The sequence below is a fragment of the Petaurus breviceps genome, unplaced genomic scaffold, assembly GCF_028583685.1.
Source record: "Petaurus breviceps papuanus isolate PSGF00001 unplaced genomic scaffold, PetGlider_PUasm1.0 207, whole genome shotgun sequence".
In the NCBI taxonomy this organism is placed as follows: Eukaryota; Metazoa; Chordata; class Mammalia; order Diprotodontia; family Petauridae; genus Petaurus; species Petaurus breviceps.
Window position 1 is genome coordinate 15,757,242 of NW_027185850.1, and position 15,491 is coordinate 15,772,732.

General features: G+C 41.5%; 1 protein-coding gene across 2 annotated transcripts in view; it reads left to right on the plus strand.

Moving 5' to 3' along the window:
- The window catches only part of LOC138164918 (cytochrome P450 2J2-like), a 34,572-nt gene extending 21,552 nt beyond the window's left edge, over positions 1-13,020 (plus strand). For both annotated transcript variants that reach the window (XM_069092883.1, XM_069092884.1), the window contains 3 exons: positions 3,515-3,702; positions 7,050-7,188; positions 11,584-13,020. In XM_069092883.1, the coding sequence (XP_068948984.1) occupies positions 3,515-3,702; positions 7,050-7,188; positions 11,584-11,765 (509 nt within the window). In that variant the 3' untranslated portion in view covers positions 11,766-13,020. The remainder of the gene's footprint in view (positions 1-3,514; positions 3,703-7,049; positions 7,189-11,583) is intronic.
- The last annotated feature ends 2,471 nt before the right edge of the window (positions 13,021-15,491 follow it).

The window sequence follows — 15,491 nt, forward strand, 5'->3', positions numbered from 1 at the left end:
ATCATGGTCCTAAGCTAAGTTACAGGCTACTGTAAAAGAGTGATTTTTCCATTGGCAACAAATATACAACTTTATGAATTCATGAATTCTAAAATCACCTTGTTTGATCTCAACCTACTGATAATCAAATTCTCCCCCTGCGTACCTTGAGTGCCAATCTCTAGACTCCTAAGTTCCCTCTCAGGTCGTCACCATTTCATTAGCCACTGACTCCTCCTGTTTCCCTTTTGACCCCCTGATTAACCAATTCAATCTACACTTCCCTGACTATGGTATCATCTCTCTTGCCTGGTCAAGCTTCTGGTTTACTTCACTTTCACTGTCACTGACCTTCAGTTCCACTCACATGCCTTAAATGAGTGCAAGGAAAACAAGAAAACCATACTGTGTCCACTACAAATTTATATTAAATAATCTCATAATTATAGCTGCAAGGCAAGCCTTTTACATTTCCCTAATTAACGAAGTTTCCTATTCACTGCAGCAGATATTGCAAATCTTCTCATCCCTTCACATACGAGACTCCCTCTCCCTAAATGATTTCAGCCTTGGAACTTCCCTGATATTTTGCTGTAAATTTATATCTACAGATATATGATATTTTATTTTTCTTCAATCACATGTAAAACAATATTTAACATTTTTAAAGCTTTCAGTTGTAAATTCCATCCCTTCTTTTATTCCTTCCTTCCTGAGTTGGTAAGAAATCAGACACAGGTTAGACATGTGGACTCATGTAAACCATTTCCATATTAGTCATTTTGTGCAAGAAGACGTAAAAAATTGAAAGAATTGAAGGAAGTGAAAAATATTCTGCTTCCATCTGTATTCAGACAATATCAGTTCTTTCTCTGCAGGCAGGTAGTATATTTCATCATTAGTCATTTGGGATTGTATTGCTGAGGATAGCTGTCATTCACAGTTCTTCATCATACAATATTGCTGTTACTGTCTACAACATTCTCCTGGTTTGAGTCACTTCAATTTGTATCAGTTAATTTTAAGGCAAATGCTGAGGCCATTGACCTTGAGCTTCCTCTTCTCGCCTCCTCCTCATCTCACATCACCCTGATGTCTTTTACCATTAATGTCTCCTTCAATCCTATCTCACATGAAGAAGTGACTCATACCCTTGTCAAGGACAACTCTGCTAGATGCACGAATGATCCCATTCCATTCCATTTTCTTTAGTAGACTAATCTCTATTATTCTATTCTCTCATTTATTTCCAATCACAAGCTGTCAGCTGGTTGCTTCCTTACTGCCTACCGACATATCCATTTCTCCCCTATCCATAAGAAAAAGAAAAAAAAAACTTACTTGATCCATCCCCACTAACTATTATCCAATATTAGTTGTCCTTTTGTGACTAAACTCCTTGATGAAGCCATCTACAAGAGAGCATTGACTTCCTGTCATCTCAGTCTTCTTAGTCCTCTAGTATGGCTTCCAATTTTATCATGGAATTGAAACCAATCTTTTCAAAGTTAACTATTGACCCCTTAACTGCCAAATAGAGTGATCTTTTCTCAGTTTTCATCCACTTTGACTGCTTTCCCATGGCCAATCACCTTCATCTCTTTGATATTCTTTTCTCTCAAGATTTTCATGATACACTTTCTGAGTCTTCCACTCCTCAGTTCTTCTTTTGCTGGGTCTCAGTCCATATCACATGTGCATCCAGATCACACACACAGGTATTACATAGGGCTCTTTTCCTGGGCCTTCTTCTCTTCTCCCTCTATACCATTTCTTTTGGAGATTTCATCCACTCCCTGTGGATTTAATTATCTATGCTAATAATTCTCAAGTCTCTTTATCCAGCCCTAAGCTCTCTGCTGACCTGCAGTCTCTCATCTCTAACTTCCTATTGCATTAAAATGCATGTTCTAGAGACATGTTAATCTCAATGGGTACAAAGTGAAGCTCATTCTTTTCCTCCTAGACCCCCCTCCCCTCCTACCTTTCCTATTACTATACACAATATTCTCAGTCCCTCAGTCTCAAAATTTAAGAGGCCTCCTCAATTCCTCATGACGTCTCACACACACCCATTTAATAGACCTGCTTCTTTCCTCTTTGAAACATCTTTCAATTTCTCCTCTCCTCAGACACTCTTCCCACACTGGTCCAGGCCCAACTCCCTCACACCTGGATGGTTGCTACAGACTCTGGTGGGTCTGTCTGCCTCAAGTCTCTCTCCACTCCAATCCATCTTTCATCAATGACCATTGAGTAATTACCCCCACTCAATAAACTCCACAGTTATTCTATCCCCTCCTCCATTAAATACAAAATGCTCAGTTTCTCATTCAACATCATTGATGAGCTGTCCCCTTCCTATATTCCTAAACTCTTTATACTTTAGTCCCTGAAACCTATTTTTGATTCAGTACCACTGGCCTCTTGGCTGTCCCACAAACAATACCCTCTTTCCCTCAGCTCTGGTCATTTTCTCTGCCTGCCCCCTTACTCCTGGAAGTTTTTCTTTGCCTCCTGATGTTCCTGGTATCTTTTAATTCCTAGATGAAAGTCCACCTTCTGTGAAAGGTTTTCCCAGTCCCCATCAAGCTCAATGCCTTCCCTCTGTGATTATCTTCAATTTCCTGCAGGTGTCTCACTGGCGTGGTGTCTCCATCATTAGGTTGGGAGCACTTTGAGGGCAGGGACTGTCTTTTGCCTTTATCTGTCTCTATTTAGTTTGGTTCCAAGCAAACAGTAGTTGCTTAGCAAATGCTAACGAACTATGTTGCTCTCTACATGGCTCATGACAAATGCTTTGTCAGGGATAAGCTCACATGGGGAGCCACCTTATCTTTCTTTTAAAATTACCATCTTGTTCTTCAGAAATTGCTTTCTACATCTGGTTGACTTGGAACCAGGGATCATTGGACACTAAATATAAAGCTACATAAACAAACACAATATACATAAATAAATTTAAAGACTTTAGAGACAGTCTATTCTGAACTGATCATTTTAGAGATGGGGAAAGCAAGTCCCATAGGTTTCAATGAGCTGCGCAAGGACCCTCCAAAAATGAGAGATAAAGCTTAAATTAGAATCCAGGTCTTCTGTCTCTAACTCCAGTTTGCTTTCCTTGGTACCACATTCCTGGATGTCTTCCCAACAACACAAACATCCTTGTTTGATCATAATCAGTCAAGTCTCCCCCTCCTGGTTTACAGGGACTTGGCACCCTTGGTGAGGTGCCAATCCAAACTTCCATCCTGCACCAGGAGTGACTATTGTTCTCCCACATGATTACAGAAACCTGGATGAATGGGGAAATCCCTGAATTCAAATCGACTTAGATTTTCGACTATGAGCAAGTCACTTATATTCTGTCTGCCTCATGTTAATCTGAAACACTAGGATGATATCTCACTGTTCTCCTGGCATTGCTATGAGGATCAAATGAGATGATATTTGTAAAATATTTTCGAAACTTTAAAGTCCTTTATATAAGGGAGCTTTTATTTGGGTCCTAAAAAATTATACCTTTTCTTTCCAGGAAGAATACAAGCTGAGATTGACAGGGTGGTTGGCCAATCGAGGCAGCCCACCATGGATGATAAGGAGAATATGCCCTACACTAATGCAGCCATTCATGAAGTTCAGAGAATGGGTAATATTATTCCTTTCAACGTTCCCAGGGTGGCCACGGTTGATACCACAGTGGCTGGATACCATGTGCCAAAGGTAAGTTATTATTTTCCCATGACCCTGAAGGGACTCTCTGGTTTCCATCTATTCAGGAAGGGTTAGAAGAATGTGAATTAATTGTGCACAGTAATAGCAACATTGTGCAATTACCAATTATAGAATGAGCTCTTCTCAGCAAGGCAATGATCTAAAACAATTCCAAAAGACTCATGATGGAAAATACTATGCACATCCAGAGAAAAAATTATGGAGTCTGAATGCAGAGCAATGTATATTATTTTATCTTTTTTTCCTTTCCCATGGGTTTTCCCTTCTGTTGTTATTCTTCTTTCACAACATATTTAATGTGGAAATTTGTTTAATATAATGGTATGTTTATAACCTATGTCAAGATTGCATGCCATCCTGGGATGGGGGGAGGTGAGAGAGAAAAATTTAGAACTCAAAATCTTGTAAAAGGGAATGTTGAAAACTAAAATAAATTAATATACTAAAAAAGGTGAAAGAATATATATATATATGTATATATATGTAACTAATATATATAACTATGTCAAGATTTTATGCCATCGTGAGATGGGGGAAGGAGAGAGAGGGAGAAAAATTTAGAACTTAAAATCTTGTAAAAGGGAATGTTGAGATCTAAAAATAAATTAATATATTAAAAAAGGTGAAAGAAATATACTACAGAACAAAGGTTCTTGGTCTAAGGTGCATGAATTTGGTTTTTAAAATATATATGCACATATGTATATATATATGTGTGTGTGTATGTATAAATGTATGATTTCTTTCCATATAAGTGAGGGTTTTTTGTAAGCCTATGTAGGTTATTTTACATTTTAAAAAAATATTATTCTGAAAAGAGGAGGATAAGCTTCACCATGTGACTGTCAAAGTACTCCATGATTAAAAGAGGAAGAAACATTGGACTAGAATGCTAAAATCATTGATTCTTACAGTTGGATAAGAAAAAAAGCAGTGGATTTGGAGGCAGAGGGAAAGGGTTTAAAAGCCTAATTTTACTCCTGTGTTTAAATTACTTTTGTGCACTTAGGCTCCCTATGTGTGACACCCCCGTGGGTCTGACTAGATGATCATTCAATATCCTTCCAAGTGTTCTGGACTCCGTAGTCATTTAAACATGATGGATCTAGACTGAACTTTCCCCTAATTCTTATGGCCAAAACAAAACATATTAACCCAAAGAGCAACGGTTTCTCAGTCATTGGGGGTAAATAGTCCCAGACAGACACTGAGTACAGAATTCTGAAGGATTTATTTCCATATCCCATCCCCCTGATTTCTCTTTGGGGACCTGGCCAGGGCAGATCACCCAACTCCCTTTCCTAGGTCCAGGCTCCAATCCAGCTGCACCTTTCCAAGAAGTTACTTTAGGACCTGAAGATTAAAGGGAAATCATGAGAAACAAATCATTTTAACAGCTCCCAGTTTCCTAGGGCTCCATCACCGCCAAAGGATTCCCTCACATCAATAAACATTCCCTAAGTACCTGCTATGTGTCAGGCACTGTGCTGAGCACTGCTGAGCTCTAGACTTAGGTTTTATGGCCTAAGTTTCATTGCTTTTTGCCCGACTGGTTTGATCACCTTGTGGACGACCCTGTGAGGAATACAGAGTCCAAGAGTGAACTGAGAAACAAGTGCCATTCACGTTGCCTTTTAAGGTTTACAAAAACTTTAGAAACATCTCAGTCGATGCTCACAACCCTGCTATCACTGCCATTTTACAGATAAGAAAACTGAGGCAGGCAGAGGGGAAGTGCCTTGCCCAGGGTCACACAGCCAGTTGGTGAGTCAGGAAGGAATCAGGAGGAGGACAAGCCCATGATGGGACAAGGCAATGAGGATACTTTATAGAAGAGGAGGTGAGCAAGGTGGGCTTGGAAGGAAGGATGGGTGGGAACTAGGAAGTCCAGAGGAGAAGAAAGGGAATATTTTAGAGAAGGAGCAGGAATTCCTTAACTTAAGTGTTAAGGAAGACTCAGTTTAAATCTGGGGGCAGAGACACAAACTGGAGTAGTGGGGAGAGTATTGAACTTGGAGCTGGAAAACCTGGGTTCAAATGCTGAGCTGTGTGACCTGGGCAAGTCACGTGACCTCTTTGTGGTGTAAAGTGATGGGGAGGCCTCTGGGTCCCCCCCAGGTCTAACTGCATGGTTTCATCCATTTGGGGAAGCAGAGATCGCTCCCAAGACATAGTTTGAAGGTTATGTTTGTTCCAGGATCTCTAAGGCCAGAGACAGGGCCACTCCTACTCACTTACACAAACAGGACACAAGAGGGCCTGGGCACACATACTTCACCTCCTTCTTCTCTGCCCCAATCTTTGCATAATCCTCTGAGCTTCTCCCATGAGGACAGCTCCTTCTAAACATACCCAGGTGTGTCTTTATAGTTAGACTGGAAGCTGGAGGTTCCAACCCAACAAGGCCCAATGGATGCTGACCTGGAACTGGAGTCAGGAAGATCTGGGTTCCAATCCACTCTCAGATGGTTACTGTGTAACCCTGGACAAGTCACTTCACTTGTCAGCCTCATTTTCCCCATGTGTAAAAATGAGAAAGCTTCTAGCCCTAAATCTATTGTCTTCTATTTTAATCATCTTGTATCAAAGATTTGCACTGGACTCCCTTATCTCCAGTCCCAACAATCTCTCACAGTATCTCACATTTCTTATAGGAATTATGAAGTAATTTACTAAGCTTGATATTTTATAGCCTGATTGATAAGTAGGTATTAGGTAGAATGTAGTCCCAAAGGGGACAGATGCCATTTGGAAGACAGATCACCCAGTGCTGCTGAACATCAACCTTGCCCAAACATTACAGTTTGGAAGGAGGCACCTTGGGTTCATCTGCCCCCCTGGGGGACCTTCAGCGAGTCCTCATTTCCAGTTCTTAGCTTACTCATCTGTAACATGAGAGGGATGAACCAGGTGACCTCTACAATCCCGTCTAATCCTAAATTTATGACTCTGTAAGGCAGAGTTCTTAACTAGGACACATGAACTTGATTTTTAATTTTGTTTTATTGAGGTTGTGATCATCGCATTTCCATGTAATTGGTTTCTGTTATAATTGTATGTGTTTTATCTGATTCATTTTAAAACAATTCTGAGAAGGGGTGTAAAGACTTTTCCAGCCTTCCAAAGATTCTGTGACCCCAAACAGGTTGGGAGCCCTTGCTATAAGATGTTTTGATCTCTATATCAGGCTTGGCTACTAAAAAACTCTGTGGTCTTAGCTAATTCTTCCCCATTATACGAGGCCCTCAATTTCCTCTTCTGTAAAATGAGAGGGTGGACCAGGGTCTCTTCCACATCAAAATTGCTTGGATTCTATTCTCTTCACTTGTTTCCAGGGGACTGTAGTGATGACCAACTTGACTGCCTTGCATAGGGATCCCAAGGAGTGGGCTACTCCAGAAACTTTCAACCCAGAACATTTTCTGGAGAATGGACAGTTTAAGAAGAAAGATTCCTTTCTGCCTTTCTCAATAGGTGAGCTACACTTTGCAGGAGGGAAATCCATAGCCCAAGGGCCCCCAAAATTGTTAACATTAAGAAACTTTGCAGAGTCTACTTCCTTGTAACAATAATGAAATACTCACAGAACCCACAGTGTTTATGAATATGATGGTATAATTGTGAATCACAACATGTAACAGGCTCTCTACATGGAGGATAGTACCAAAGCCTTTATTCAAATATCAGAAAACCAAGTCCCAGAACCAGAAAGTCAAAATCATTACAGTAACCACAGATTTGGTGTACATGGTCAATGCAACAAACACCCACATTCCTAAGCCTTCAGGGTCCGTCAAGCAGGGATCCTCCTCTCTCATTCACAGTAGCTCCTCAGCCTGGTTCCTGGAAGTTCTCAGCAGAAATTTCCAGAGGAAAGGTCTCACCAGAAGAAAGGTCTCATCAGAAGCTCCAACCTTCAGATGCTCAGAAAGAAAAATTATCTCTCTGTGTCTCTGGCAGCAGCTGCTCTGCCTCCAAGATGCTTACCCCAGGAATATCTGTCTGTCCAGCTTTCCTTATATATATATATGTATTATCTCCTCCCTGTCCTGCCCCTTCCTATTACATCAGCAACTTCCTCCCAAGGCGTTAACTACTTCTGTATCAATTAAAGAGCTTAAACAAGGTGTTATCTTGAAACAAGGGGCTAAAGACCTGATTACTTCCCAATACAAAGGGACATGGAAGATCATCAGATTCTATTAAGATTACAGTCCTCCAACCCATAATCACAGGATAGTCATAGTCCACATACTAGTCCCGTTCATTGATTGGGAAAGTCCTTCAAAAGAAAATTTAAAATAGCAGCACTTTATATAGCTTTTTAGAATTTGTTTGATGGATTCATATACATGTATATGAATAATATGTACATTTAATTACATATAATACATATAAAATACATATATAATGATATATCATTATGCATATATAATATATCTAATCTAATATATAATACATATATAATGTCTCATAGAATCATTAGCTTCCAGATGCCCAAATTCTATCTTTTAAAGAGTCGTTTAGGTTTTGTACTTCCTTTTGAACTTTCCATCCCTTTTAGGGTCTTGTTTTCTTGACAGGATTATTGTATCACCTTTTCCATTTGGCCAATTGCACCTTTAAGCAATTATATTTTCCCATGTTGTTTACTAACTTTTTTTCATAATTTTCCTGCATCACTCTCATTTATTTTTTGCATTATTTTACTTCTCTTTCATTGTTTCTAAGCTCCCTCTTGAACTCTTCCATGAGTGCCTTCTGCACTTGAGACCACTCTCCATTTTTTGTGGGCTTTTGCCCATAGGTGTTTTGACATTGTTGTACTCTTCTGTTTTTGTGTCTTGGTCTTCCCTGTCACCATAATAACTTTCTGTAGTCATATTCTGTGTTTTTGGTTTTTGCTGATCTTTTTTGGGCTTTTTCCTTTCTTTCAATTTTAAACTCTGCTCCCAGGGTGTAAGGGGCACTCTCTCAAGATTCTTAGGCCAGGAGCTGCAGTTCCTAGCTATGTACCAGGTACTGCACTGATGTTGCCATAAAGCCCACAGGGAACACTCATTTCTGGTTCTGTGCTGAGGAGTTTGGGTGGGAGTGTTTGGCACTGCTGGAGGCCATCAGGATCTATTACCTTACCTTGGTTCTGGGCTGGGGTTCTACTTCTGGTGTGTGGCAGGAGCTGGGGCCAGTGGGGTGTTTTGCATTTCCATGGAGCTACACTAAAGGACATTGTGTTCTTGCTCTCGGAGGACACCTGTTTGCTCAAGTCTCCAATGAAGCATGTCGACAAGGCCAGTGAGCTTTTAACATGCTTTATAAATATTAGCTATTACTATTATTAAGGGTTTGTTCAATGAATTAATGCCTCACCTGGGTGTGATAAAGCTTGTTCTAGAGTACTTTGCAAACCTTAAATCACTAGAGATAATTCATCTCTTCTTATTCTGAAAGGTCTTGTATCTGTTATTAAAAGGGTGAGGTGAGTACATGATCATATCCCTTAACTTCCCTGAAGCTCAGTTTCCAAACCTGTAAAATAAGAAAGCTGAACTAGAATGTTTTCTAATTTTACTTAAGCTCCCAGTCCCTGAACTCTGATCTTCCTTACTCCAAGACATGCCTTCTGTCCATTTGTATATAAGTCTACATCATCTCTTTTCTTTGATATGTCAAAAGGAAGTTAGAAGGAGGGGAGCTGCTTACCTGACATTTCTCATAAAAAAGAATAACAGAATAAATGTTGGCACCATGGATATCATGGAATCATTAAGTTAAACCATCACTTGATCCCTGAGAGCAAATACCAGGTTTGGCCAACTCTTGTCATGGCACTGAAGGTTTTGGCACCCAGTATTAGTCTCTAGATAACTGGAGTGGCACCTTATCTCATCAGAAATAATGTAAGATTCCTGAGAGCAAGTCCTAGGACAAAGGAGTGAGGACAGCTCCTTTATGCCTTTGGAACTGGTGATCAGGGGTGCACTTAACATCCAGACATGATCAAGGCTGGTTACACAGCTAATGGGGTCTGTTCAGTTCTGTCTCCTTCTTAAACCTCCTCCTTCAGGAGGGTCTATAGTTTCAAGTAAAGTTTGCTCTGAAGTAATACATCTGCTGCCCATTACAATCTTTCCTCTCAGGAAGAACTGCCAGTCAACACTTTCTCTGTGTCCTCAAATGTTAGAGAGGTACTTCGAACTCTAAGAGGCTTCCTAAATATCACAAAGCTAATGAGTGTCAGAGGAAACATGGAAGCTAGGTTTTCTGCATCCAGGATCAGTTTTTTTTCCCTTGATTCAGGTGAGAGCATACTGCTGATGTTAAGTCTAACAAAGACCTGACATTCTTTATTCCATTCAGCCTTCACAACACCCAAGTGAGGCATGTTGTTTGCACTTGATTGAAAATAAAAATTTTAATTGTTATAGTAATAGCCAACTTCTACAATAGCAATAGTAATAGTAGTGATGATGATGATGATGAAGATGAAGATGAAAACTAGTATTCATATGGTCCTTTAAGGTTAATAAAGGCTTGTAAAGTCTTTTACGTCTTTCCCTGTGAGCTAGGTCCTTATCCCTGTCTTAAACATGAAGAGACTGAAGTTGAAAAGTTAGGTGAATTGACCAGGGTCACACAGCTTCTAAGTATCAGAGTTTTAACTCCAACTCTAACACTCTCTCCACTAATCCCAACTGGCTTGAATTCAGAAAAATCACATGTCTTTCCTACTGCTTAACAAAAGTAGGATCTTATTTCTGGAGACAGAAAGGCTCTTGGGAGCCACATTGTCCAAATCCATTGTTTCCCAGATAAGTAAACTTTGGCCTGCTCAGGTTAAATGACTGTTAATGCCACATGGATGAGCAGCATCCAAGGTGGGATCTGTCAACTGCACCAGAGCCAGCCTCTAACCTGTGAGTGGCTAGAAACAAGAGTGTCAGGACACAAATAGCTTAATTAATTTCAAAGTGAAGAAGATAGTTGCAAGTAGAATTCCCCTTCCTGAGAAGGAGGGCTTAACATTTCTGGGACAAAACAGGTCTTATATATGTTATAAAAAATGGGCAGAACCACAGCACAATCACTCTTAGGTCTTGAGCGGCAGATCACACAGCAGGCTCATGAGTGGACAATGGAGGCATTCCTGTGCGAACAGTTTTTAAATCGATTGTCTCAAATCTTAATGGTCATTGAGCTTTGTGATTGTTTAGTGGGGGTTCAGAACCAGTGTTAATGTGGTGGTAATAAGAGGGCAGTACCTGGTTCAGTTCACTTGGAAGAACAGGGATTGTGAGCATGTCAAAAGATGGGACAGATAACTTTAGGCTGCAACACATTGGGTTTCAGGATCTCGGGAAATAAGGGGAGCCCCAACAAATCCAAACAATTATTGATTAATAAGAAAATCATAAATGCCTCAGAGAACACTTGTGCCTGTCAAAGCAATACATAGAGCCAGAGGGTGAGATCACCTAGAGCATAAAGGATTGCTGTTATGTCAAGCTCAGGGCACAGTGTGCTTTCTGGGCCTTAGCTCTGGAAAACAGGGGGTCTCTTAATATCTTGACATAGCTGAAAACAGGTCCTTCATTAAGAGACACAGTATTTCAACTATACTAATTCCCTGGGGTCACCAGCAGCATAGCATGATAGACAGGATGCCAGACACGGAACAAGGAAGACTTGAGTTCAAATTCCACCTCTACTGTTATCAGGGTTGTGACTGTAGACAAGCCACTGAATAGCCTTAAGGTTTATCCCAATGCTATGATGCAGCCCCAGGCCTTGGGGACATCTTATCCCAAACCACAGCCTGGGCCCATGAGTAGTGGATTCACTGCTTTTTTTTATCTCTTTGCCTTTCAGGGAAGAGGGTCTGCCTGGGGGAACAGCTGGCTCGGGCTGAGCTCTTCCTTTTCTTCACTTGCCTGCTCCAGAAATTCTCATTCCAAGCTCCCCCAAACACCCAGCTGAGCTTAGATTCTGATGTTCGAGTGACCACCTCTCCTGTCTCCTACAAAATCTGCGCCCTTCCTCGAGCAATGTAGGCCAAGCTAGGCCTGTAAGGTGGACTGCTCTGGGGGGAGAGGAAGGACCTTGAACCATCTTTATCCTCCAAGGGTCACCCACACTGTCTTTTGGAGTTTTGCTGGGGAAAGGGAGAGAAATCAAGGTGAGGGAGAAGAGGAGAAAGAGACAAACACAGGACATCTGTCACCCAATTTAAACCTTCCCACCTAGTAAAAAAGATAGGCATTAGCACCACCAAAAAGGGAAGTACAGAGAGTCTTTACTGGACTTAGATTCCAAGGACCTGGGCTCAAATCCCAACCCTGCCACTTAGAAGCTGCATAACCTTGGACAAGATAAACCTCTGCCTCAGTTTCCTTATCTTATAGGAGGAGGAGGATCTCTAAGGTCCCCTACAACTTTAAATCTAAAATTTTGTGATTCTATAAGCAGAGCACCAGTGCTTTTCCTCCCCTACCTCAAACACTCTAGCCAGATGATGGTGGGTTTTGGTGTCTTTGTTGTTTGTTTTCTTTTTGGTCCCCTGCTCTTATAACTCATACACTGCATATGATTTTAGGGGAGGCTTGAGAGAGGTTGTATGAGTTACAGAAGGCATCCAAGGTTCATGAGAATTTTAGAGATCCTTGGAGATTGGAAAGTCCTTGTGGGAAGAGACTGCTTTATTTTTGTCTTTGGATCTACAGCATCCATCCAAGTGCCCAGAATGGAGAAGGAGCTCAATCTATACTTGCATCTTTAAATCACTCACTTTCACGTTCATTACTTCCCTTGACTTTCTCAGTTTGACTATTAATCCAACAGCTGATGAGCTGGGTTTCTCATTCCTATTAAAAAACTTGTTAGAGATGATAGTTCGTAATCAGTTCACTATGAATTACAGTGTCATGGGACTAGGAATAGCCAGATCTTGAGAACTTCTTATCTGATCAGGTTTCCTATCCCTACAAAGGGGAAAAGGAGAGAAGTAAATCCTGCAAAGGTTCCTTGTGCTTTTCAGAAATGCTTATACTAGATACATTACCATGCTGATAATGGAAACTCTTGGAATACCCCAGGGAATCAAAAAATGTAAGTGCCAATGTGAATCAATGTGATCAATATGTCTCATTTATGTTTTAGCTTTTCCTTTCATTTTTAATGTTCCTCAATTATTCCCATAAAAGTGCTCTGTGAGTTCACAATGAGGTCCTTATGCCAAATGAGGTGGCCATGGTCCCAGTTGACCAGCAAATTGCTAGCCATTGCTAATAAAGTAATCACACTTGAAACTATTTTCCTTCAGCTTTTTTTATATGCAGATTTTAATCATGAACACATCAACCCTCTACAGTTAGTAGAGGAAGACTCAGTTTACATTTGGTAATGGCCAATGGAAAAATAGATTAAAAGTTATAGCAAATGAAATTATTTAATAAGAAAAAATAAGTGGGTAAAATAGCAAATTATAGAAACAATCAATATTTTCATCAAAGAAATTGACAACGGGGGGCCAAGTCAAAATGGCTGAGTAGAAGCAGGAACCTGTATGAGCTCCCACACCAAATACCTCCAATACTTTTAAAATATGACTCTAAACAAATTTTAGAGCTACAGAACCCACAAAGTAACAGAAAGAAACAAATCTCTGGCTGAATGCAGCCCAGCAGGCCTACAGTAAGGGTCTATGGCACCAGACTGGGAGCTGAGCATGGTCCCAAGTGAGCTGCATGGTCCCAGACTCAGGGTAACCCTAACCAGCAGCCCAGGCTGACCAGAATAGACTTCAGGTGAGTGAATCACCAGCAGCTATGGTGGTTTCCAGACTTCTCTATACATAAACACCAGAGATAGAGTAAAATGTCAGTGTCCTGTTGCAAAAGGGTGACAGGAGAGCATGTTCTGGTCTCTGCCTCCAGGGCAATAGGAGGCAGAGGCCCAGCTGCTACAGCTCCTGCCAACATGGTTGCCTCAGGAGCTCTCGGCCTGCAGATCAAAGGGGGACCAAGCAACTATTCAGAGGGTAATTGTTCTTCCTTTGACCTGTTTGAATCTGGGTCCCATTCTTGGGAGGTGGTCCTGGGGTGAGAAACACCAGTGTGCCAGAGCTTGTGGTGCCTGTAGAGAGGTCTCTCTCTTCAGACCTCTGACAACATTTGCAAAAACCCCACCAATTTGGGACAAAACTCACTCCACTCTGGAAGCAGAGTTCTACCTTACCAAAGAGCTCAAAAGTTAAGTAATTGGATAGCAAGATGTGAAGCATAGGAAGCACAGTCAGATCATAGAATCCTTTTTTGGGGACAAACAGGATCAAAACGTGGAACCAGAAGAAGTCAACAAAGTCAGAACACCTGCATCAAAAGTTTCGAAGAAAAATATGAATGGGTTATAGGACATGGAGGGGCTCAAGAAGGATTCTGAAAATCAAGTAAGAAAAGTGGAGGAAAAATTGGGAAGAGAAATGAGAATGATGCAAGAAAATAATAAAAAGTGAGTCAACAATCTGCTAAAGGATGTCACCCCAAAATACTGAAGAAAATAATACCTTAAAATAGACTCAACTTACAGAACCCACAAAGAGGCAGAGAAAAACAAATCTCCTGCTGAAGACAGCCCGGCAGGCCCAGAAAGTTTGCACTGGGAGCAGAGCCCAGCCCCATGTGGGCCCACAGTTTTAGCCTCAGGACAGCAAAAACAGTAGTGGCTAGAGGGACATCAGGAGAGTAGATCACCAGCAGCTGTGGTGATTACCAGAATTATCAACCCATAAATGCCAAAGACAAAGTGAGAGGTCAGTATTGACTTTGGTAATAGGGAGTCCAGGATTGTGGTCTGGCCTCTGCTCCCAGAAGGAGAAGCAGCTGAGGCATGGCAGCTGCCCTTTGTGGCTTCTTCAGAGTTCCTGGCCTGTGGATTGTAGGGGGACCAAGTGACCAGTCTGAGGGGCATTGCTCTCACTTTAACTTGCTTGGATCTGGATTGCTGTCTAGGCTGGAGGTCCTGTGGCGCATGACCAGTGTGCCAGAGCCTGTGGAAGCTTCTGAGAGGGAACCCAATTAATAGCTCCTGCAGCCTAGAAAACACCAGCGATTTGGGACCAAGCTCTCCTCTCTGGAAGCAGAGTTCTACTGTGCCAAAAAGCTCAGAGAGGCCCAGAAGATGATGCTGCAGCACGAAGAGGCCCGGACATATTGGCTCACACAGGCCTGATCAACATGATGGCAAGATGACACACCAACCACAAGGGTCACTGCCAGGCCTATCATTGCAGGCCTGGGACTGGGCAGAACAGGGTAAGAGTCAAATTCCGGGCCCCTGCCAGGGGCAGCAGCTACTCCTGGGACTACCAATCCATAGCCTAGAAATTTAAAAAGCTCCTATCTGGACCTCCAGGGACCAGGATGGCAGACTGAACCCTGGCTGCTCCAATCCCCTCCTCTGACTCTGAAAACATAGTAACTATTTCCCCAGGGCAAAACCTTAAACAGTAAAGGCTTGGGACCCCATAGAGGAAGGATGTGGCTAGGACCCTGACTCAAAATGGGTGAAAAGCAGACTGCAAAGGCAAAGATTCTGGAGTCCTACTATCATGAGAGGGAGAAACCAAATAAAGAGGGAGACTGTGTTGACTTCACACCCACAGCTAAAGCTTCAACAGGGAACTGATCTCAAGCACAGAAAGTATTCTTAGATAAGCTAAAAAGGAACTTTGAAAACCAAATTAGAGAGAGAGAAGATTAAATGAATAATTCTTTTAAAAT